This window comes from Lepisma saccharinum, chromosome 17 (assembly GCF_977018435.1).
Source record: "Lepisma saccharinum chromosome 17, izLepSacc3.1, whole genome shotgun sequence".
In the NCBI taxonomy this organism is placed as follows: domain Eukaryota; kingdom Metazoa; phylum Arthropoda; class Insecta; order Zygentoma; family Lepismatidae; genus Lepisma; species Lepisma saccharinum.
In genome coordinates, this window is record NC_139245.1 from 5,359,343 (window position 1) to 5,385,023 (window position 25,681).

Here is a 25,681-nt window from a genome sequence, read left to right on the forward strand (position 1 = left end):
TTGCTGAGAAAAGAGATATTTTGGGACAGCGAAGGCATTATGCTCACGCATTGCTATCCTAAGGGTACCACAATGATGGGTACAAACTATGAAACTGATTTGAGGACCAAGTTGCTTCCAGCATTGCAAACGAAACTGCCGGAAATGGCTGAAGCTGTGTTCTTTCATCAGGACAACACACCTCATTGCGCGGCCATTGTTCAGCTGCTCTTCATGGAAAACAAATTTGAAGTGAATCACATGCTCCGTCCATACTCCCCTGACCTTGCACCTGGTGATTTTTGGCTTTTCCCAACGCTGAAGGACTTTCTCCGGGACCGCGCATTTCCCTCTCCTGCTGCTATTGCATCGGCAATTTTCCAGTGGGGCAAGCAGACCCCTAAAGAAGCATTCGCGGCGGCCATGCAATCATGGCATCCACATTGCAAAAAGTGTGTACGTCTAGAGGGAGACTATGTTGAGAAGTGGATGAAGTTTCATCTCTGTTGTGTAAGTTGTTTATGAAAGAAGAAATAGCAGACCTTAGAACTTGAATGCACCTCGTAAAAACTCTCATAATGTTCTGGTGTTTCTTTTATACCCAAACGGAAGTTATTTTCCAAATGACCCTCGTATATACTAAATAATTTGCAAAAAGGTATTTCATTTCATAAGAAATTCCCTTAACTCATCTTTATTTTGTCCAAAGAAAATGAAGTTTCAATACCATTTAATATAGTATTATTTTAAATTACTATTTTAAGATTTCTTTTTCTTTAAGCTTTATGCTGGCAACGTATTTGTGACTAACGTAATAATCAAAGCAGAGTCATTTCACAGTTCCTACCTGAGAAGGCAAGGCAATGCAACTTTTTTCAAATATGGCGATCTTGACGTTACATCCTTTGAATTTACAACTTTAATTGACCAAGTTAAGGTATGTACTTCTTTCTCTTCCATATTTAGTACCATAATGTTTTGCACTCAATCTACATAAAATAATACTCCCTCTGTCCCATAATTATAGTCCGGTATGCCAAAATGGTAACTTTTTATTTATGTTCTTTTGGATATTTGTACTGATCCTTGAGTAATAATGTTGTATGAATCATTCCCATGTTTCATTTTCTTCTTCTGTATACACCAATGTCACAGTTTGCATATTGGACAATTATTATGGGACAACAAACAAACGTGTACCGGACAATAATTATGGGACAGAGGGAGTATTGAATATATGAAATAAGGTTCATTCTTGAGCTGGGTGTATTTTATTTACATTCAATCAGCATAAAAATATCATCAGGCCCTAAAATCATGTATTCACTTCTGTGAATTTTAAAACTGAAGAAGTAAGTTTAAATAGTATTAATAGTGAGAGCAATAAGGACTTATATCCACAGTTGCTTATGGTGCAAACTGTATAATCGGTGCTTTATGTGCTCCTCTGCCAAAAAAATTACTCATCTCTATCAGAGCTTACTTAATAATGGATGACATGGCCTGGATAATGACATGATTCCTGTGTGATTGGAGCTTCATGAGATTGTGAAGGTATGCAAGACCAATTTATAGCCATTCTCGCATCACAAGGTATCTAAATACCAGAGTATGTAGATGTCTGTTCATGACTTTTCACCAACTGTTCCAAATTGACCCACAGATTCTCTATATCGGTGGTTCCCAAAGTAGGTGCTGTGGCTGGCTTACAAGGGTGCTGCAAAATGTTTCAATATTTTCATTGAAATAACACTTACTTATTAGTGTACACATTTTTTTTAGTACTGTTTACATATAAAATGTTTTGGAATTTGAAATGTGTGTTTATTTTTTAACTTAAGGCAAGCAACCTAACCACACTAATGGAGTATTGCAAGTGTTACATAGGCCTACATTCTGACTTGAGCACCGCGGAAAAATCTTGAAGCACTAAGGGTGATGTGAAACAAAAACGTTTGGGAAGTACTGCTCTATATGATTGAAATCTGAGGAATTAGCACGTCAGTCAATGAATGAATGAATGAAATAATTAAAAGTTTTGGGTCCATCAGCACATACACCCATTTTGGACTCTTGAATGTACACAAGGACAAATCCTCTTATCTAAACCCCTTACCTTAAAGTTAACAAAACAGGTGTAAAGAGTCTCCTTGGGAAAGGTTAAAAATGTAAGGTTTGGTTTGAGTTGGTGTTTTAAGTCCACTTTATGCACAGTAAGGCTAATCGGGACTGGACCTACGGTTTAAAGTGGGATCCGAACCACTGACCATGTGCCTCCACCAGGTATCGAACCCGGGACTCCTTGATTACAATGCAACGATGCTACCACTGCACCATCGGGAGGCCTAAAAATGTAAGGTTCTAAAGGGTTCTGCACATGACATGTACAACAAATTAAAAAGATAAATAGTTACTAAAAAGTTCTCAATAGTGTAAGAGGCCCAATTTCGTAAAAAGCTAAAAACAATTGTTAGAACACAGTCATCATCTCCTAACATGGATGATAACACATGGGAAGGTTAAAACTCTGTCTGAGGAAAGTAAATTGAGCACATTCGAGAAGAATACGCTGAACACTTAAAATAACATTACATACACGACACAGCGGAGGGTCCAGCTCTTGTAGCAAATGACCATGAGTGAGACAGCTGTGTCCAATTCGAAGTCTAGTTAAAATAATATCTTCTCACCGGGAGCGACAGTATGAGGAATGCCATGTACCAATGGTGGAATTCATAGCATGTTACCTCCCTGTTACCTTGTTTCACTCTTCCTGCAATGTGTAAAAATGAAGCAACGGAACACACTCTGCAGATCCCTGGCTGGCAGAAGGTGGACGAGAACATTACTATAAGCATTGACAGACTTGGCGGCAGCACATCAGTCAAGATGAGAATGTGTTGCAGCATTAAACTCAAACACCATGTAACTTGGTGCACGTGGCAATATCATCCAGGAAGACAACAGTGAGAAATCAGGCAAAACCATGGTTGACTCAGTAGCTCAGTTTGTAGAGCTAGAGACCCAGGTCCAAGTTCTGGTCGAGCCTGCATTTTTCACTGAAACGTTTACATAGGAGCATCCATGTTGTGTGCATCACGGAGATTCAGGCTAAAGAACAGCAGTAAGTCATTCAGAATGCTTGTTCAAGGTCTTAGTTACTTGTACATGAGTAACCAGATCACCACCAGAACGTCACAGAACCCTGTCCAGCTCAACAATACCTGCAATGAAGTACAGATGAAAGGTTGTTGGGCATACACAGAGCCACCTATTTATGGTAAATAAAAGATCAACATTTCGGTACAAAAACTTAGCATATTTTGGGATCAAAAGTGATATATAAAATGACATTTTGGTGTTAAAATGGTGAATAAAAACCTACATTTGATTTAAAAACTATTCTTATTACACAAAATTAGCATTTCACTTCTAATAGTAGATTTACATAGTTTTCAGAGTATTAACTTTATTCTTGTGTAAAGACGTCATTTTTTGCTTATCAAATACAAGGTGGTGCAAAAAGAACACATGTTTTTGGACTAAGTGTATCGTCGTTGATTTTCAAGATACAAACGTTTTATCAACACCAAAGCCATCGGTAAGAAATGCAGTTTGGATAGGTATACAGTGATGATTTAAGTATGGAAGATTATGTTGGAAATATGACGTCCTTGTTGCTGTACACACATCTGGAGCCTCTCCTTTAAGGAACTTTGTGTACAGTAACAAGGACGTCATTTTTCCAACATAATCTTCCATGCTTAAATCATCACTGTATACCTATCCAAACTGCATTTCTTACCGATGGCTTTGGTGTTGATAAAACGTTTGTAACTTAAAAATCAACGACGATACACTTATTCCAAAAACATGCGTTCTTTTTGTGCTATATTGTATTTACAGCAGAATTAATCACTTTTCCATGATTTGAATAACTTACAGGATAAATCAGACCTCAGAAGGTGTTGCGTCAATAAATAAACCCTAAGTTTCATGTTTAAGAGTTTATCTCACATCTTGTAGAGGAGTGAAAGCTATATCTCTCTTCCTTTCCTTTCTTTCTCTCTTAGCCTCTCTCTCTCTCCTTCTTCCTTTCTGGAGAGAGAGAGAGAGGCGTTCTCTCCTTCTCTCTCTCTCTCTCAATTTCCCGATCCCAGTCCTGACCCCCCGAGAGAGAGAGAAGAAGAAGAAGAAAGGAAGTGTCTCTCTCTCTCTCTCTCTCTTTTGAGAGAGAGAGAGAATTCGACCTTCTTTCCTTCGAGAGAGAGAGAGAGAGAGAGAGAGAAAGAGAGAGAGGATGAGAGAGGAAAGAGAGAAAGCTCTCTCTCTCTATCTTCTTTCCTTCTGTCACTCTCTCTCTCTCTCTCTCTCTCTCCCCTCCCAGGGTAGATAGAGAGAGAGAGAGTGACCTCTTTTCCTTCTTTCTCTCCTTCTTTCTTTCTTTTCCTCTCTCTCTTCCCTTTTCTCTCTCTCTCTCTCTTAGAAAGAAGGAACAGAAGGAGAGAAAGAAAGTAAGTCGCTTCCACCCCTCTGTCTCCCCCCAAGAGAGAATGAGAGAAAAAGGTCTTTGTCCCTCTCTCTCTCTTTCTCTCTCTCATACAGAGATTGCTGCTCATCCTCATCCTGTATTACTAACTTAGCCAGGCAGGGTCAACATCAGAAACTACACTGCTAACAGGGTGTCTACCAAAATAAATCCAAAACTCTTGACTTTTTCTTGACCTTGTGCTTAACATTTATTTAATCAGCCTCTATTTACGTATGGTTTGAAATTAAGAAATTTATATTTTATGAAAAACCCCTACCACAAGCCAGTTAACATGAAAATTGAAGCTGTACTTTAACAAGAGATTTAAACTTGCTTTAATTTATTAATGCACATAAAAATTAATGCATCCGACTTCATCCTGAATGGGGAATGGCCGCATTACACTACTTAATGTACTTTCTTTCTTTCTTACTTTCTTGACCTACCTGTTGATTTCTTGACATTCCTGACTGACCTTGGATCATTTATTTCCTGAAAAATCTTGACAATGGTATTACTAAATTATAGAACTATTATATTTTCCAGTATTATTATTAATAAAATGTTATATTCTGATTGGTATTGTGTTAACATTAAAGAATTAAAAGCTTGAAGATTTTTATGGAAAAATTTGCTCAATGTGCTCTCCAAAATGAATACACCAAGAAAATTTTTAAAAATACTGACAGTCTGGAACTCTTTGCTTAATAGTTGCCAACATTTTGAAAACTACACGATTTCTTTCTCAAGGCACCCTGGATTTTGTTTAATGTACAGTGTACACCATTGGTGTTGATGGTAAAAACAACTAAAATTGCAATAAAAACCATCAACGTTGTTCTGCTGCAGGTGAACACGTGATTGTCTGCAGGAAGAATTGCATCAGGAATCCAAGGACTGGTGTGTGTGCGCATTTTGTGGTGTTTGAAACACTGGCAACTATTAGGTAGAGAGCTCCAGACTGCAAGTGCCTTTTTAATTATTGGTTGTAATTCACAAAGATAAAGCAAAGATCATTTTTTGCAGGTTGTAAGTGTAATCTACAGTACAAATAATGAATATCCATTTGGCAACACAATTGAAGCCACAGTCCATGATGTTAGATGCATCAATACTTTGAAGATAGACTACCATAAAGGGGAACTGGTTGAATATCAGGCAGGCTTCTTACCATTTGAGTAAGTATGACTTACTTGTTTTTCTCATTGTTCAGTAACAATAAGACACATGTGGATGGACGGTTTAGTTCCATTTATCAATCCTCACATATAAATTTACAGAATAGCTCTTACCATATTGTATGTTTATTTTGGGGGGAGGTTCTCTCATGCTGTATGTAATGACTTTGTACAATTAACTTGTAATATCTGTAGGGGTGTGCGGGACAGAAGTTTTTGGGTCGGCACGGGAAATTTTTTAAATCCCGACATTCGGGACAGGAAAAATTTAGCAATTTCCCTACAATGTTCAAAATTTCCTGAAGCTTTGGAAATCTCGAATTCTACACGTCATTTTCACTTTAAGTGATTGTTTTTGCATTTCTTGTACAAAAACTAACAATTTTCGATAAGTTGCAGACATTTACAATGCAGAAAACGTCGAGAATTAACAACTTTTTAAAATGACCATTCGGTATTTCCCAACTGCTTGGGATCCTGAAAAGTCGGGAATTCATTTCCCGAAGTCGGGATCGGGACGAGAAATTTTATTCCCGATCCCGGTCCTGACTTTTCGGGATCCTGCACACCCCTAAATATCTGTAAAGCATTGATTCTTCATTTTTATTTAAATAATAATAATAATAATCAAAGAAGCCACGGTAGCTCAGTCATTAGGGGGTTTGACTACCATGCGAGAGACCCGTGGGGGAGAACCGGGAATTTTTCAACCTGTTCAAGCAGCACCGGCACCCACCCAGTGTCGTATAAAGTGGGAACCTGAAGGAAACGGGGGGGGGGGGGGGGTTTGAAGGCAGCCAGGGGCATGGTGCTGATCACACCACCTGCACCTTCGGCCGTGATCAAGAAAGTGTGGGGCCCTAATCCCACACCCCCTATATGCCTTCATGGCGTGGTGCATAGCACAGGGGAGAACTTTTTTTTTTAAAAAAAATAATAACCAATATCTTATACAAAAATTGTGTATGCTTTGAAAGAACACAATTTATTTTAATACCATTGAGATAATTTTTGTTTTTAAATTTTTGGGGTTATCTCTATATTCAATCAATTTCTTTCATACAAATATTATAACATCAGACTAAACTTCTAAAGAGCTTTTGGATTGAAGTGATAAGCGCCACCAGCCACTTGTAAATGAACCTTCATAAATAAACGTAACCTTTCCTACCGAAGTGACACAAGCTGCACAATTGCTTGTCGCTCCATGCAGTTAAGCAGCCTTAAAAAACTGGGCTGTTTTCTCAATAATTTTTCAAGGTGACACATTAGCATGCATTGTGTCACCTTGCTCTATTGGCTGTGCTTGTACAGTGAATGCTTTTTCTACAGACTGGAGGTTCTCGCCATTTCAATGTGAACGTCCTCTATTATATGTTGACTGTTGCTTCTATCTGAAAGCTGCCTAAGGAAAAAATATATATACAGTTTCTCACAATGCTGTTCATACAGATGAATTGTGAGAAGTAAACGAAAGCAAAAATTACAATAAGCCTTAGTACATTAGGCATTCTTCCTACATGTAATTATAACACATATTGTGATTTATTTACAACCGTTTGTTCCTCCACAAACTTTATTAATAACAAAAGAACATTATATTTTAGCACAAATTTGATATCACATTTCTGTTCGTACAGTTGCAATGAAAACAGAAAAACAAACATAAAAATGTTACAAAATGAGACAATTTAATAGCCAGACTCATAACCCTTGGCCTTAACAATGGTTTGGCATCTCCTGTGCATATAAGCAACCAAAGTCTTGCAGATGTCTGGCCTGATCCCCTCCCACTCTAAAGCGACGGTCCTCTTCAGATCTTCTTTTGACTTGCACTCATGTTGATGGACACGTTTCCTCAAAAATGTCCATAAATGCTCAATCGGATTCAGATCTGAACTTTGAACTAGTGTTTTCAACTGCTTTGGTACATTCAAAATCAACCAGTCCCTGTTGAGTTGAGCAGCATGATTGCTGTCGTTATCCTGCTGGAATGTGAACACACGTGGCAACCCCATTTGCTGGGCACTTTTTTCACTTTATTCTTCAGGATATTATTACAGACATGTTCGTTCATGATTCCACCAATGACTTGCACATTACCAACTCCTTTAGTTGACATACAGGCCCAGATCATAATAGATCCTCCACCATGTTTTACCGTGGGCATTGTTTTGTCAACATTGTCCTGCGTATTTGCCTTCCTCCACACAAACTTCTGATCCTTATGTAAATACTCTTTAGCAAATCCGACTCTGTCGATACGTTTGCCCTGTACGAACAACATTGTGAGTAACTGTATATATATATATATATATATATATATATATACAGAGTTATTCATAAGTCCTTGAAACATTTCAAATATTCGTAAGACATGAACTACTAATCAAAAACAAACATTTTGTATTCATAATAAAGACACACTCAGAGTTTTGTTTCCAATATGACAAAGTTACAAATGCTCTATGTGTCGACCTTTTGTGATGCGGCAAACGTCTATGCGATAATCCAGCTCATTGCAGATACAAGCTAAGGCAGCATATTAGTGATTCAGTCCCTCGGATCCTGGATATTAGTGGGCAGTGAGAGGGGACATAAACAGTTTCCTTCACAAACCCCAAGAAAAAACTACAACGGACAAACTTCTTGCAAACTCAAGAACACAAAATGCCTGCTCCGTATACTGAACGACATATTGCTACTATGGCCTCCTAGCATCAAAACACAGCAACACCGCAACACGCATTGCTTTCATAAAAACTTAACAGTGTTTCTCTCTCTATTGAAATTACAGTTCTAACAATCTGTTGCGTAGTTTGATATAACTGTTTTAAATGTTTCACTGACTTTCAATAACCCTGTACTTCCAAATAAGAACACGACTGTCATTAATATCAATGTAAAACTAATTGTTGTCAGTTAATTTTGGTGAGTGGATGATAAAGAATATCGTTTGACATAACAATGTTCTATTACTTTGCTAAATATCTTTTTTTGCTCTAACAAAATCTTGACCCAATTTCATGTTGTCATTAATTTTAAAAAAAATAGTAACAATAATTGATTAGACAAATTTCTTAGTTAATTGTCACTCATCATAATTGTTACTATAAAGTAGTATTGATTGATTTGCTTTATTTTACTTCGCTTCTTGTGTCACTTTTGGCTAATTTGCGAAGATGGGGATGAGTGATGATATGATGAAATTGATGGACACTCACAAGCATCCATACCCAGGCCAGGATTTGAACCCGGGACCCCAGGCATTGTAGCAAGATGTGCTAACCACTCTGCCACGGGGACCGGCAGCCATTCATGCAGATCAAAAGTACAAATTTATGATTGTTCATGAAAATATTTATGTGTATTATTGAAACAAATGTTCATGCATGTCTCCTTCATTTTCATTTTCAGGCTCATAGAAAATGAAGTAAGTTTTGTGAATCCATATTATTTTGATGACTTGCTGGAGGACACAGTGTATACAATAGTGGATGAACTGGAGGAATTCAGTAGACACTATACAGAAATGCTCAAACCTGCAATGAACAAAGCCATTGAAGAAGTTGGCTTTCCACCACCACCATAAAGATGTATCATCGTTCCATACAATTTCAGATATGTTATACTGTATTTTAAGTGGCAGCAATTCTTTGAAAAAAAAATTGGAACAGTTTACATATACAGTCCATTTAATACAGGATGTCCAGGCTAGAGGTATACAAAAATAACTGTGTATAATGCAAAAACTGCTCTTTGTATTGTCTCGTAGTGAAGCTCAGTCGATTGACCATCGATACAAGATTTCAGTAGTCCACTTGGACGATCAATCGTGCTGTTGAATCACGCATGCGCAGGAACTGCATGGCCACTGCGATCCCTAGATTTGACACCATTAGACTTTTTTTTGAACGGAACTTCATTAAAGATATTGTGTACAAGAGGCAAGTTCATGATTTGGGTGATTTGAGACAGCATATTGTTGGGCTAATAACGCCTCAAATGCTGGTCAACACTTGGCACGAACTTGAGTATCGTTTGGATATCTATCGAGCTACAAATGATGCACACGTTGAGGTGTACCAGCATGCATAAAAACTTTCTGAGTTACTTTGTACAAAACCAGGACAAGACAGTTAATAAACTTTACAGATGCTAAAATATATGTGTGTATTTCTAGCCTGGACACCCTGTATAACTTACCCTTCCATTTAATAAATATATGTAATAATGTGATCCATAAAACATTCTTAAATTTTTTTTGAAATGCTGCATATTTCAACATTTCAACTTGCATATCAAAACGTGTTTCCTCTCCAACAATTTATTTTGTAGTTTTCCAACAGTATTGTCATCATATTCATACTGACAAGTTAACCATATTATATGAAAAAGAGCTAGGATAATGTACTGACCTTCACCAACGTTACATAACCTCAAGATGCTGCCTCAAGGTTGAATACATTAGTGATTTGGCTTATGGTCTCATCTCTGAAGGTTCAGAGTTCTAGTCCATGTCTAGGAATGGGAGTTTCTTTGCGAGTGTCCCTTCATCAATTTAATTTAATCATCGTTCATCCTTGTCATCATATAATAATAATAACAAAAACATGGCATAACGGCCCATGAGGCCTCACCGATTGGAGTGGTAGCAACGCCGCCTTGTAATCAAGGAGTCCCAGGTTCGATACCCGGTGGAGCCACATAGTGGTTTGGAACCCACTTTAAACTGTAGGTCCAGTCCCGATTAGCCTTACTGTGCTTAAAGTGGACTTAAAACACCAACTCAATCAATCAATCAATCAGCCCATGAGGGCCAGTGCCTACCTACCAACTGCCGGCCTCACGTGGGAGATCATCAAACCAGTTAGGGAGTGAAATGTGGTCAGCACAATGAACCCCTAGTTGTTATTGTAAGTTTTCTATGACCTGGTTACACTACTCATTCGTATCTCCCCAATTTCCTCATGATGGGAGGTGGCCATGGGTCCCATACACAGGCTGAATTCTCAGGAGAAAGTTGTTACGATTCCCTTAGCAGACTCGAACCTGCACATGTCCTGTAGCCTGAGCCCAACCCAAAGCTTGCAACTTAAACCGCATGGTCAGGGTGCAGGACCCTCATCATCATACCAAAAGTAGCATAAAACAAGAAAAAATAGAAATGCGATACAACTTGAAGATATAAAACAGTGAATGTTGTGTTGAAGCAATATATCTGATTTCACGGCACTTGCATTGAAGAAGCGATGATAATAATAAAAATATCTAATAATAATAACCCGTGGCTCTACAGCCCTGAAAGTACCTTGGCCTATCTCCCGACTGCCAGGCTCCCTCCTACAATCCTACCTCAGATCTTCAACTGGTAATCGGGTGAACAGGGAGGATGGAAATGTAGACGAATTATGGATCCAGATGTTTAAGCGATGGGATAGCAAGGGGAAGATTGGTTTCCAGGTCACTCTGGCCGTAATCAATGCAACGCGCAAGATACATTTCCAGTTTAAAATGGCGTAGCAGTGGGGGGGAAGGGGGAGAGCAGGTAGGGGCGGGGAAGCTAAATCAGTTACCATGTAGACAACGTTGCTTGAGGTGGGAGACATGTTTTTATGGTTGTTTTTAGGTTTGAGGTTCATGCTTGGCAATGTGAGAAAGTGAGTTTTTATGCACACAAAGGGCAGTTTTAACAAATACCTTTTTTAACCATGATCTTTTACTATCACCTTATTCCTTGTTCTTTGTGTAAATTGACGTAGGCATGAAGTGCACCTGAGGAAGAGACAAGTTGCGTCTCGAAACGTTGTGTTTTCTATAAAACATATAGTCACGAACCATAACTAATCATTTTTATAGTATTTTTTTAAGTACTTATATTGTATTGTAACAACGTGAGTACGTCGAACATGCCTTTTTTTTATAAAATGGGTAATGGGGTGACGTGGGGTCAGCACGTAGAACCCTCAGTCGTTATAGGAGAGTTCCCAGACCGGGTTACGCTACTCACTCGTAGCTCCCCAATTTCCTCATGAAGGTGGGTTGCCACTGGTCCTATACACAGGCAAGAACCCAAAGACTGAACCAAGGACGACTCGAACCCATGCCATCCTGAAGGCCAAAGCACAGTGCCATAGACCGGACAGCCACGGAGGAGGACATAACCTCCTAAAACTACTTTCAATTCTGATATCTGCATTTGTGTTGTATTTGTATTTTTATTATTTTATGTTACTTTTGGCTGACTGCAATGATGAGAGTGATGACGATTAGCATGAAATTGATAAAGGGATACTCACAAAGAACATACAACTCCAGACCAGGATTTGAACCAAGTTTATTTGGTGGCAAGATAGAAAATCAACCACTTAATGCATTGACGACCGAGATGGCACATTCTTTCAGTTTCTAGCAGTGATATAGCATTCACTGTTTATATCCAGTGGCGGCTCATGCTACTTATTGTTAGGAGGGCTGCATTCATAAATAAAAAAATAAAAACAAAAAAAAAACTTTACCTTAACTGTTTGAAGATGAACTCCATACGGCAGTCTTTCATTGTAGCGAACTTGTCAATCACTCATTTTTACTTGTACGATTTACCATTCAGAACACCAGATTATACTATAACTTACTGCCAGAAAACAAATAACTATTTCAATCGATTCGAAAACTTAAAACTATCACGCATTTACTGACAAGCGAAACGGACGCATTACATGGCCGGACACTGTGTTTCTCTGTAATCACATGTTTATGTGCGGTGTCGCCATATCATAGTGTGAGAGCTTTCAATTTCTACCACTTGCAACACCACTGTACATTAGACTGCAGTGAATGCAGTCCGCTTTTTAGCATTGACAAGGGCAGGAAGGGAAGTGGAAGCAGTCCTTACGTTAGAGTTAACATGGAGATGTACTGGCAGTCACCGTGGGGAAAGCGGCTTCATATACCAATTTGCCACTTGTCGCGTGCCAAGTGAATTTGAAAGCTCCACACAGCGCAACAGGACACAGTAAGATAGCGGAAGTATAAATATTTAATTATTGCACTAATGGCAACAAAATATAATTTGTTTGGAGGGCTGGCCGCCACTGTTTATATCCCATTTTGGTAGAACTGTCAGACAATTTCTCACAGGTAAAAAGGTGATTGTGAAAGATCAGGCACAGCCAGGTATGGTTCAGTAGCTCAGTTGGTAGAGCTACAGCATGGTGTGTCAAAGAGTTGCATTTGAGTCCTGGTCAAGCCTGCACTTTTCACTGTAATTTCTATGTATGTGCCAAATCATAAGAGAAAAATTAGTCAAGCAAGTTATGCAATCACATTATGAAAGGCAAGGAATTGATTATCATGCGTTCTCCTAGATCTTTCTACTTCAGGTTCCTTTAAATAGGTCGACACCAGGTTCTGAAAGAGACATCTCTCACTAAGATCATCATTGTTCTTTAAACAATCAATATTTTGTAACTTACTGAAAATTTGTGAAACTTGTGGATAAATGTGATATGTAACTTCAAAGTCGATGTGTCATGATCAGCACCATGATCCATCCTCTCTTTACACCATGTTTGCTCCCAGGTACCTGCTGATAAAAGATTTGGTGAGCCCCAGACCATTCCTACCTACAATCTTCAACCCTGGGAATTGAACCTGCATCTACCACTCAGCGGCCAGACATTCAAATGTAGTTTGAACCAGTCTTTTTTACTAGCTACAGTCAGGCGTGACAGGTTAAAATAAATGCTATACTCTGTCCTGGTTATCTCTAGAGCAAGCAGATGAAAACAAGTCTCCGCCCATGAACACGTGAGGAAAGGGGATTGTGTGGAGGGTGAGAAAGTGACTGCAATTACCAGACTTCACTCTGCCCACTCGATTTCCCCCTTTCTCTACCATTATGCGTGGCCTTGCTCCACAGATTCCAAGAAAAGAGTTACATACATTTCATTTTTTAGCATTTCAACTAAATTTAATAAAAGAACAACAACTTTGGAGTTTGCATTTATTAAACACGTATTGCTCTCATACCAGCATTTTCAAATACATATATAGTTATGACTAGGTTGAAATAGAATCAGAAAATTATTCTTTTTTTAGTATATGATCAAAAATGTATAGGAATATAGAATGGGTTTCACATGAGGTAAGTAGTCACTCTTGCAGTATTAAATTACTTCTTAATTCATTGCACTGTTTGGATTCATGCACTATTCACCACTCTAGTATTAGGCTGATTAATAGTTGTATGCTCCTCAATTTCATTACCTGATGAAACAAGGTTGCAGTCTTTGCAATTATTAGGAACAAATTCTTCAATATTCTACTTTGCTACCTATGCAATATTGCTGTTAGAAAGTGGTTGCTGGTTGAGATGGGCTACACTGCTATAACATATAAATAATATTTGAAGGAAAGTTTTAAAATTTAAACGAAGTAAATTAAAGTTTAAGCATCAATCAACTACATATCTCTCTACATATACACTCTATTCCTTTCAAGCAAACTCAACACTTTCCTAGTACTTATGCAGTCTTGCCTAAGAACAGGCTACATACAAATTAACCCAGTTCTGTCACTCCACAGAGGGATGCTTGCTTACGATTCTCGTGGTGAAAGCAGCAAGGGACATTCATCTGGAATCATGCTACCTCAATTGATTGATTGATTTGTTGTTTTAAGTCCACTTTATGCACATGAAGGCTAATCGGGATTGGACCTACAGTTTAAAGTGGGATCCGAACCACTATGAGCCTCCACCGGGACCACTAGATTACAAGGCAACGACGTCACCACTATGGCATCGGGAAGGCCCTCATGCTACCTCAAGCTCTAACCTGTTTAGTGTTGTCAATCCATGCTAAGGACAAAGTTTTGGAAACTGTGTGTGGACTGTGAAAAACTATTCTTTTTATGTGTGCTTTCCAGACATTTAATGGCTACTAACACATGATCGATTTATCCGAGCAGGTTATGTTCACTCTAACATTCAATAAGAAATATAAAATTACTTTTCAAGAACTTGCCAAAATGTATTCATTTCTTGATTTTAAATTTGTTCTTCTACTAGGAAATGCGAACAAGACTAAAATCTAAAAAATAATAGCTGATAACCTCATCTTCACCAACCTTTTCGATAATTATGATCAAATTGTCAATGTAGTTTAGATATCAATCAGACATCTGGACTGTAAGATTTACTTTCATATTCTTTCTAATATCTAGCTAGTATTATAAAAGTGCAAATTTAATACAGAAATTTGAAGGAACCATAACTTTGCATAAGACTGTGAACCATAAGAACGAAGGAAACAAGTTTCTAAACTGAATCTTTTTTGGGAATGGAATCACAAGAACCGAATCCAGAAGTGGAAGCAAACTGCTTGTTCATTTTGCAACTTTTTCTCTCGCAGACTCCAAAATGCACGTAAATTTCAGACGATCTACAAAATTCCCTGATTATTCCCTGACAAGCAATATTCCCTGACATTTCCCTGTTTTCCAGGTTTTCGAGATGCATAGCAACCCTGAGTAAGAATATGGCTATATCAGTATTGGTTCAAAGCTGTTGCTAACATGAACATCTCTTATAGTTTTCTTGTCTTTTCTTAAATCAAAGTTTGAACTGCAAAATTGGGGCATTTGTATACAAATCACAACGTATGAAATGAAACTTTCAATTGCAATATAAATCTTTTAATCACGCATCTTGAAAACATACTATTGTACATAAAACACACTATTTTCACAAAATTCAAATATCGTTCTGCCTTTGGAAGCTCTGCGATATAATTGTAAAAATTAAGGCAGCATGGTCTATCCGTTATTGTACATAAAATATAAATTTTAATGTCATCAAAACATACTTTTCAAACAATTCTTGCTATTTCATTGTTAACTTCACTTCATTCTTGTGTAAAATAATTCCAAAGAATGTACATAATGGGATTCTATCTAAAAGACTAGCATACAAAATTATCTACTACACTCATTTTACCAGAACAACAATATACAAAGAAAGTCATTGAACTACAGCTGGCAAAACAGACAGCTTTTACCTAACATTTATGTGCAGTATCTACTTACAAAGTAGTAAGAAATTTACCTGAAATATTTTTTTCAGTCTCATGTCTCATACATAAATATCAGGCAGTTAATACCAATGACTTTTGTTCAGTACCCACTGCACATTGCAATATTCATTCCTATGATGTAGGCTCAGTTGGTTCATCATACCTGTTATCTTCCAGTACAATTACTTGCCTAGGGAAATCATCCAGTTGAACAAAAAAATACCTGTATTCAAACTTTCCAGATTCATTCTGTAAAATAAGATAATTTACAATTATTGTGTTGACTGGACAATAAGTTACAAATTCATATTTACAGTATTATTTAGTATATTATTGGAATGATTAATAAGACTTAGGTGGGCACGCGATGTGGCACGAATGGAAGAGGAAAGAAGAGTTTACAGGACTCTTGTTGGGAAACCTGATGGAAAGAGACCAGTAGAAAGGACAAGACAAAGATGGAGAGATCTTGCCCAGGATAGAGACAGATGTGTTGCTGCAGACATGAACTTCGGGTTTAAGAAGGCTAGAGACTTAGTTAGTATTACATACCTTGAAAACCTGTGTAAACAGTGTTTTTGAGAGTAGTATGTATTTTTATTAGTTTGAAGTGGAGCAAAGATATTTTTATATTTTACAAAACCATATTTATTAATCCACACAGTGTAAATTTTAAGAAGTTTACTTTCATGTACCTAAAATATTAAATTTTTTCAGTCCAACTAACCAGATTCATGTTAAATGTTTCAAAACTTTTAGTTTTCTCTAAATGCTAGAATTTAAATACATGCATAGTTATCTTACCTCTTTCATTTCTAAATGAACAGTTCCCATAGTTTGTGATCCTTTGATATAAAATTTCATTCTTAAATAATTAATGCCATCTTGCTCATAGAAAAGATGACTGAAAGAATAAAATAAAATTAGTTGTAACAAGTTTTCCTTTCAATAGCATAGTAAAAAAGAATTCAATTTTCAATTGCTCAGTCATGGAACAACACCATTAAGTTCTCCCTTCACTGTTTGGTTATTCAGCCAAGTAACATTATATGAATACCTCATTAGGTGTACAAATGCACGACACACACAAAATAAATTACAAAAGGTAAGCTCAGTAACAGACAAAGATTCTATATTTTGGTCAGCAGAAATTTAGGATTATTTCCGAAATAAGTGTCTCGGCATATAGTTGAGTAACTCTTTTACCATTTATTATGAAACTTTACATTGGACTAAGGTAATAACAAGGAAAACTCACCAGTAATTAACTGCTAGGTAGGGGGAGGGAAGCAAGTAAGTATCGGGGGTGAACTTTTGTGTGATGCTTCACACATATTGACTAATGATTAAGGAAATATTTGTTTCTTAAAACCCATAACAATTACAAAATAAATAATACAAACCGTTATGAAAACGTAGTAATATATTATTGCAGATAGTTATCTACTAAACACTAAAAAAAATTGCAAGAGAAAACTGGTAAATACCAATAGCCACTTATTGTATTAGATTTCTACATATGTAATAAAGAGTTCCAAACATGATCCCTTTCCTATGGTTTTAATATACGAGGGCAAATTGAAAAGTGTTTGCCCCTATTTTTTTTCAGCCGAAATATTAGTGTGATTGAGAAACTGAGATATACAATCAATGCAATAGTTTTTTTGTTTTTTTGAACGGCCCAGCATCAAATCTCGGCTGCTCCAGTTTGTAAAGATGGCCATAGCATTTGTTAAAAACAATAAAATTACACACAAACCGCACGATGAAAAACACTTAGGAGTTCTTCCAAGCTTCCTTCACGGACTCATCTTCAGGGCTCCTAAGTGTTTTTCATCATGCGGTTTGCATGTTATTTTAGTGTTTTTAACAAATATGTTGCCAGCATGTGACAGACATAAGAAGTTTTCTACTGTCATATGGCTATAGTACTCAACACGTGCATGTCATATGAGCAGCGAAGTGTTATTAGTTTTCAATGGAGCAAGGGACGAGCACCCATCGAGATCCGTAGCGAAATGCAGCTGATGTATGGGGACAAGTGTCTCGCTTTGAGAAGTGTGCGGTGGTGGTGTTGGTAGTTTGAAAATGGCCGAGGAGACCTTCATGACAATGAGCAGTCGGGGCATCCTGATCTGCCTCGGAAAATGTCCTTCAGATGCACACGCAGATCCGCTTTCACCATTGACCCACATGGGCACTGTTTTCCGTTGTGTTTATGATATCGTTCACAAATCCTTGGGGTATCCTGGCAGGACAGAGGTTCACTTGCGACAATGAAGCTAAGACCGCTGTCCAGCGGTGGGCGATTCCACGATCAACCGGCCAAATTCTACAACAGCAGCATGTAAAAACTAGTGGTGCGATGGGACAAGTGCCTGAACCGCTGTGGTGACTATGTGGAAAAATAGTGCAAGGTACATAGAACAATTCCTATATTTTGATTTCCCTGCATGTTTATTATTTCGGCTGAAAAAAAATTGGGGCAAAGACTTATTGATTTGCCCTCGTATAATTTCTACAATATTCAATATATCAAACTGGTGTATATTTTGTCCAAACAAATACACAATATTATACAAAAACGAATGGTGAAAATATAGTATATGTTTGCAAGAACTAGTGATTAGCTTACCTGACATGTCGTCTTCTGCCTCTCCTAGTTTCTTCACCAAAGCCTTTAATAGGCTCCCCTAGCAAACTAATAATTTGAGGTTCCTTTCTGCACCTCTTCAAGGCTCTTGAATAGATGGTATTTGGACTTTTACTTGAAAATAATTCAGCAAATATGGTATAAAACATTAAAGCAGTCACTCCTACGCCAATCAATATTATCCCTGTGTATGATGCAGTTTTTGTATTTTCTTTCACTGCAAAAGGTAAAAAACAAGTATGGGAAAACTACACAGATTCAATCATCCTATTTTAAGTAACCTCTGCCTTTATTTTAAAAAGCAATGTTAACCATATGAATAAGATCATGTCAAATTCGAACAACACTGTACAGCCATGCTATTATTTATACATAATTAGGTATGGACATGTATGATACTCATATTCTACAGGGTGCTCGGAAATTCCCCTTACAAACTCCTAGGGCTAGTAGAGGTGACTCAGTAGACAATATTTAGAATAGGAACCCATGTCCGGAAACATACCGTTTCCGTGCTACAACCATGACAATGTGTCGGATGTGCCTGTGTTGGTATAAAACCGGGTAGGCAGTACATGACATCAGAAGATCACCTGATGACCTAAAGTGTAATCATTGACATTTATTACAACCATGTCAAATGAGGTGTTACGTAAGGTACAGAAGTGAATGACATGTGACTCAGTTCATAATACAAACAAATTTATTTGGTAACAATGCCAAGCTAACAAAAAAAGAAACGTACTATTCATTGATCACAATAACACTTGTGTCGACAGTGGAACGCAACAATTTGTTTCTGTCTTCTGCACTGGATGTGTCGCATACGGCCCTGCTCAACTACAACAGTGGCTCGATGTGACTATCACCAACATTGTTGCACACATTGTACAGACGAATCATGTTCCGGTACACTCGCTCCATCACACCTGGTGTCCTGTCAATCTCTTGTGCAGCGACAATAACTTGTGCCAGCAGTTTGTCCTCTGTCTCTACAGGAGTGTCGTACACCATACTCTTCATACAACCCCACAAGAAATAGACCAATGGCGTTAAATCCGGCGATCGTGGGGGCCACGCAATTGGACCACCTCGGCCTATCCATCTTTGCCCGAATATTCGGTTACGATGTCTCCGAACGTCACGTGTAAAGTAAGGTGGTGTGCCATCGTACTGAAACCACAGTTACTGACAGACTTTCAATGACACAGAATTCAAGAACAGGGCCAATACTTCCTGTAGGAAGATGAAGTACGCGGTACCCGTTAGCCTGACTGGAAGAAGGTACGGCCCGATCTCATGACCATTCAGAATACCTGCCCACACATTGATAGCAAATCTGTGCTGTCCCCCGGACATGCGTCGCATGAGGGTTTTCGTCTGCCCAGACATGGCTGTTTCGAGAATTGAGAACACACTCCCCAGTGAATTTACATTCATCTGTGAACAGAATTCGACGTGGAAACTGGGGATCGTCGATGCAGCGGTTCAGAAACCATGTGCAGAAGTTAACACGTGATACAGAATCGGCTGGTCTCAAAACCTGTACCCTTTGGTGTTGGTAAGGATGTAGTTGTTGCTCATGCAGAACATCCCACACGATGCTGCGAGAAACACCCATTGAACGTGCAATTTTTCGCGTACTTATTGACAAGTCCTGTTCAACGTGGTGCAGTACAGCCTCTACCAATTCGGGCATGCAGCACCACAGTCCATCCTGTCGGCAGCGAAGGTACCTCGTTCTCGGAGCCGTTGCGTAATGCTGGCAAAAAGGATATGCGATGGAGTCGCACGTTGTGGATAACTCTCTTGATACAGACGACGAACTGCTCTTCCATTCCCTTCCGCTGCGCCATACACAAGGATCATGTCCGTGTATTCTGCAAACGTGTACTCAACCATGTTCATCGGAGATGCACAGGCATGTGGATGGGGATCCAGGCAGGATACCGTGGCAGGTTAGACGTCATGTGCCATCAGGTGCTCTTCTGACGTCATGTACTGCCTACCCAGTTGCATACCAACACAGGCACATCTGACACATTGTCATGGTTGTAGCATGGAAACGGTACATTTCCGGACATGGGTTCCTATTCCAAATATTGTCTACTGAGTCCCCTCTACTAGTCCTAGGAGTTTGTAAGGGGAATTTCCAAGCACCCTGTATAAATCTGACATAAAATTTCAATAGTTATTGGTTTCATTAATTACTGTTGCATCAATATACGACAGTATTTTTTGTAGCCCTTATGATGCTTTGTTAAAAGTTTACTATATGCGCAGACAGACTAACCAGGGCTGAGTCCACAATATAAAGTGGGATACAAAGCACTGTGCAATGATTCATATTGCATAAATCTGTTTCACCATGGTAAGCTGACTTACGAAAAGTACAGGAACCTTTCTTCCCAGACAAAAAAGAAAAAAATGCTTAGAGTCAAGTTAAACCTGCCATTTTCTTCCCTTTGAATCATAGGCGGAGTTCTGGAGGGGTCAGGGGGGCCTGCCCCCCCTCCCCCAACTTAAAAAATACTAAAAAAATAACACATGATGAAGTTCAGTTACTACATTTATTTTTGTTATGAAGCCATACCGCAATTCTTGACGTTTGGCATGATGGCATGTGCGGTAATTATGCCGCAATAGCAGGTCTTAAACGATTTGATTGATGTGTACAGTTTGAAGAAAGAAAAACGTAAAATGACTTTGTGTTAAGTCAACAGTTACTGTAGAGGCATCAAAAGAACTTTTCAATTTAATTTTTCTAAAATTTCTGAAGCTTACTATTGTACCGTAACTTTTTTAAAGTAATACGAGTATTGTATTAATAAAAAATTAATGAAATGCAAAATGCAATAATCGTACTGTTTTGCTTCTTTTAAAACTGACAACCAATCTACTAATTAATATTTGTTTATATTTGTTTACTTAAGCGAGGAATTTTAACATTTTCAAATCTAAAAGGCCTAGAACTTGGTGTTTTTAAGTTGTTGTTTTTAATTTCCTTGGGAAGGTCTCCGGAACCCTTATAAGCTAGGGGATATTCAACAACCCTGAGGTACATCATATGCTTCTCCCAGAGTCTGCCCCCCCCCCTCCAAAGCAAAAGCTCAAACTCCACCCATTCTTTGAGTTTAGAGAATCCTTTTTTTGAAGAAGAAGAAGAAGAAGAAGAGAAGAATGATTATTTTTTACTTAGATAATACGTCCGACCATGTTGGATACACAAAGGAAGGTTACATTAAGAGCCTGCCACACCTTCCTCTTGTTTTTGATTGTAATCAATCCTTATTTTTCTTTTAAAAAAAGTCACAGAACATAAACACACAATAATGACCACACGTGAGGTTTTCAAAATGTCCTGTACTCTTGTGTGAAGAGGTTCTGTGAATTTGGTTACTCAGAATCACAAATTACTCAATAACTAATAAGTACACTATTTACATAACCTAAGTGTGTTGAACAAAATTAGAAGTTACACAGTCTGCACTAATCAATAATTTTAGAAAAAAATATTTCCACAGTAATTAAATTATTTATTTTGTCGCATTAATCAGAACTCAATTCTCTTTTATTCATATGATGGAAGATGAAAGTAAACTTTTACAACAGAAAAGGTGACATTCTTGTATTGATTGATTGATTATTTTACTTCACTTTTCTGCCAGTTTTAGCTAATCACGTGCTAATAAACAACAACATGTGTCCGAATATTTATAATGATACCATGCCCTTAATGGTCCAAATTCCTTTTGTTTTATTGTGATTTCATCATGTTATGAATGCAATTTTAACATGGTTCGATTTTGATTTACTTCTGTTAACACATACTGCGGAGTTTTGGTGATTACATAAGATTTTGTTCAATATATGCTTTTGTAGTTAGATTAGGCAGGTCAGGTTTGGTTCTCTTAGCATTAAAAAACAGTTCCTAAATGCATTCTACTAAGGTTCCGATTTACTTCTACATTAATTCCAACTCTTCTATGATACTTAATGTCGCTTTCCAATGGGGAATACCTTGTTCATGGGATGCGTGCATGCTTGGTAAGTTAATTTTAAGGTGTTTTTTTCAACATCCAATCAGTGCTCATTACTTTAAAACGAAGGTTCAAATTTCGTGTGAAAATTATTGCCAACATTTTAAGATAATTAGTCTTCCTGCTAGGAGAATTTGAGAATTTGAAAAATCATACAACAACATATCCCAAGATAAGAAATTTTCAAATCAACACAATATCGGCATTTTAGTTGTTCTGTTGCTGAAACAACAGCATAACAAAAAAAATTTAAACACAACCATTACTCACTCTGCTTAAATGTCGACACTTCTGAAGAACCTTTTATTAGAGATGACTTTTCTTTGTCCTTTTCCTTTTTAGAGCAATAACGCCTTTGGATGAAACATGATGGATATGGCACACTTGTAGTTAAACTGACTAATTTTGCATTTCTGTACACTGTATGAAGCCAGTGGCTATTGAAAAATATGCTGCATCTAATGAAGGATGGAGCAAGTTTTGAAACTGTAGCCATTGTGTTACAAATTATATCCTGAAATAAAAACCATAAAATTAAATATGTTAATAATACTACCATGACTATGAATTCTTCCTTAAATACTAAACTTCATAATTGGTTATAAATTTCACCATGGTCAGAGTTACAACGGTTGGGAGAATGTATGAACAAAAAATATGGTTGGTGTTTTACATCAAGTGTAATAATACAGAGCATTCCCCGACATTCGCTACGAGACTTGGCAGCAAGCGGCCCGGCATCAGCGCTTGTCTTTCCCGGTGAACGGGATCTGGGACAGTCGCTAGAGTTGGCTATTAAAATTACAGTTTTCATATTGTGTACTAACCTTGACTACAGAAGGTGTTGAAATGATGCCCCTCTGCTGCAACACATTCCTGGCATCTCCGAAGGAAATTGGCATTTACACGTGCAAGTTCGCCTACTGTAATTCTCCCGATTTCTCGTACAATACTCTCTTCTAAATCACGGATGGTGTGCTGGTTGTCTTTGTATACTTTATTTTTTAGATTTCCCCATTTTTCTTTCCACTTTTATTCAGAACTGACACTGTTACTCAAACTTTTTTTACGAGGTTTAATATAGTGGTCCTATGTGGAACGGGAACACCAGGAAATTTCGTTGTAAAACGTCGTCTCACTTCTCCACAATTCCTCTTTCCGAAGTAACACTCGACAACATAAATCCTTTGTTGTAATGTAAACTTTTGTGGTGCCATAAGCCACAATCGTCACCACACCGACACAACAAATCTTCCGAGGGAGGATTATACTGGCGTCAGTCTGCAACGAAAACAGAAAGGGAAAAAGAGCGAAGGCAGGGAAAGCGAAGAAAGTAAACAAAACAAAAAAACAAAATAAAATAAAACAAAACAGACTGTAGCGTGCGACTGTCATGGACCCGTTCAGCGGAAAAAGACAAACGCTGACGCCGGGCCGCTTGCCACTGAGTCTTGTAGCGAATGTCAGGGAATGCTCTGTATATTATACCTGGATTATGCATTGATTTAATACCAGCTGAGTTAATTAAATATGGTGGGAATTCATTAATATGTCAAATTCATAAATTAATTGGTTTAAGATGGAATAAAGAAGAAATTTACCAACAGTGGAAAGAATCAATCATTATTCCTGTGTTTAAAATAGGTGATAAAATGAACTGCAATAATTACCATGGAATTTCTCTCCTCTCAACATCATATAAAATATTACCTAACATTCTTTTAACAAGACTAACCCCATATGCTAATAAAATTATAGGTGATCATTAATGTGGATTTAAACGTAACAGGTCAACTATAGTATATGTAATATATGGTATATATTACACAACATATACTGTGTTACATATAGCAGCAAAAAGTGAAATAATATAATCTAATTCGGTAAATCTTCGATAGCGTCCCAACGGATTTCTTCATTTTTACACAAGAAACTACTTACCGAAATGAGTTTCTGTAGCATTTAGAAGTTCGTGTAGGCATTTTCTTTCATCGAGAAAAAACGATGTTGTCCGTATATGCTAAATTGAACATAATGAGTGCTAATGGAACCTAACCTAACAGGCTTAACCTAACCTCGTAGGCATACCTCGTCCCCGTGATGGTTCGTGGGGCTACTCATGGATGGTTTTTGGGCTAACGTTAATGGTTTGTGGATGGTTTTTGGGCTAACATTAATGGTTTTTGGGGCTAACGTCAATGGTTTAATAATTATTCTTAATGTCAAAAATTGAACATCTTTTCGTGAAAAAAGAAAAATACCAAGTTGAAGAATATTTTGCAATGCAGAATACGTAAGTACAAATGTTAAAAATGACGAAATAAACGAGTGAGAGGTGTTGGGACGCTATCGAAATTTTACCTTAAATTCAATTCAAATCATGTGTCAAGAAATAATGTATGTCATGTCAACATGTCTACACTATACCAAAAGCAAAGTGTAAAGTGTTTTCTGTAAGTTTTTCAAAAAATAAAGGATACTCCCATAGAGTGACTTTGTGTTTTATGTACAAAGATGATTTTTCTCTCTTCTGCAAAAATCCTTCACATAGCTAATTTCCTTGCACTACATTATTCTTTAATTGCATAACTATCGTTTATCTGCACCACCATCAACTGGATATTTGCAAAATAAATATTTCCTACAATGTACGCTATAGTTATACAGGGCTTTTATGTTGTACTGAATATTGTGCCTTGTACCAAACAATTATTGCATAATGTCAACAAACCTAAATTTCCATTCATGTTTGAAGCTATGTTTAAGTGATTTCCTCCAATCTTCTATTGTCCTTTGGACTATGCATTTTGACATGCAACTATGAGGCATAATGAGAGCAATCTTGGTGCCAATAAAGAGCAAACTCGTTATTTTATACTGTTTAAAATTTTCGAATTATCTATCCATTTTCCATTCTCTACCCAGAAAACACAAATGAAACTTAGACAATCAACATACAGAATTTTAGGACCACCGTGCAAAGCAACGACAATTATGTTCAATTCACCTTTGTTTTTCATAGTTACGTAAATCCTTCAACGATTATAACCAACCAAGGTTGATCGCTCGCAGATGAGAAATGAAAAGTTTCGATTTATGTAGGCATTTTCTTTCATCGAGAAAAAACGATGTTGTCCGTATATGCTAAATTGAACATAATGAGTGCTAATGGAACCTAACCTAACAGGCTTAACCTAACCTCGTAGGCATACCTCGTCCCCGTGATG

General features: G+C 37.6%; 2 protein-coding genes across 5 annotated transcripts in view; one reads left to right on the forward strand and one right to left on the reverse strand.

Annotated features, from left to right (window-relative positions):
* The window catches only part of LOC146001166 (uncharacterized), a 28,381-nt gene extending 18,490 nt beyond the window's left edge, over window positions 1–9,891 (forward strand). Inside the window, exons 4-6 of the mRNA XM_083138456.1 lie at window positions 761–916; window positions 5,537–5,688; window positions 9,106–9,891. Coding sequence (XP_082994582.1) covers window positions 761–916; window positions 5,537–5,688; window positions 9,106–9,280 — 483 coding nt within the window. The 3' untranslated portion in view covers window positions 9,281–9,891. The remainder of the gene's footprint in view (window positions 1–760; window positions 917–5,536; window positions 5,689–9,105) is intronic.
* Window positions 9,892–13,697: 3,806 nt separating this feature from the next.
* Window positions 13,698–25,546, reverse strand: LOC146001167 (mitochondrial import inner membrane translocase subunit Tim21). 4 transcript variants are annotated; one of them, XR_014443537.1, is made up of 6 exons: window positions 25,462–25,546; window positions 22,725–22,968; window positions 18,397–18,631; window positions 16,566–16,665; window positions 15,794–16,010; window positions 13,698–13,977 (listed from the first exon to the last, which is right to left on the reverse strand). XR_014443537.1 is itself a non-coding variant. In XM_083138457.1 (5 exons), the coding sequence occupies exons 2-5, from the start codon at window positions 22,948–22,950 to the stop codon at window positions 15,894–15,896; spliced, it is 678 nt and encodes a 225-aa protein (XP_082994583.1). In that variant the 5' UTR covers window positions 22,951–22,968; window positions 25,462–25,546; the 3' UTR covers window positions 15,369–15,893. The 4 variants fall into 4 exon arrangements, 2 of the variants coding, with proteins under 2 accessions (XP_082994583.1, XP_082994584.1); XR_014443536.1 differs by having other exon boundaries at window positions 13,699–13,956; XM_083138457.1 differs by lacking the exon at window positions 13,698–13,977 and having other exon boundaries at window positions 15,369–16,010.
* Window positions 25,547–25,681: the final 135 nt, after the last annotated feature.

Excerpts from the sequence above, each read along its gene's own strand:
- LOC146001167 (XM_083138457.1), bottom strand. The coding sequence starts at position 22,950 with ATGGCTACAGTTTCAAAACTTGCTCCATCCTTCATTAGATGCAGCATA. Across the intron at positions 18,632-22,724 it reads AGTGTCGACATTTAAGCAGA|TGAAAGAAAATACAAAAACT; the intron begins GTGAGTAATGGT and ends TACCTTTTGCAG. Across the intron at positions 16,666-18,396 it reads GGCAGAAGACGACATGTCAG|TCATCTTTTCTATGAGCAAG; the intron begins GTAAGCTAATCA and ends TTATTCTTTCAG.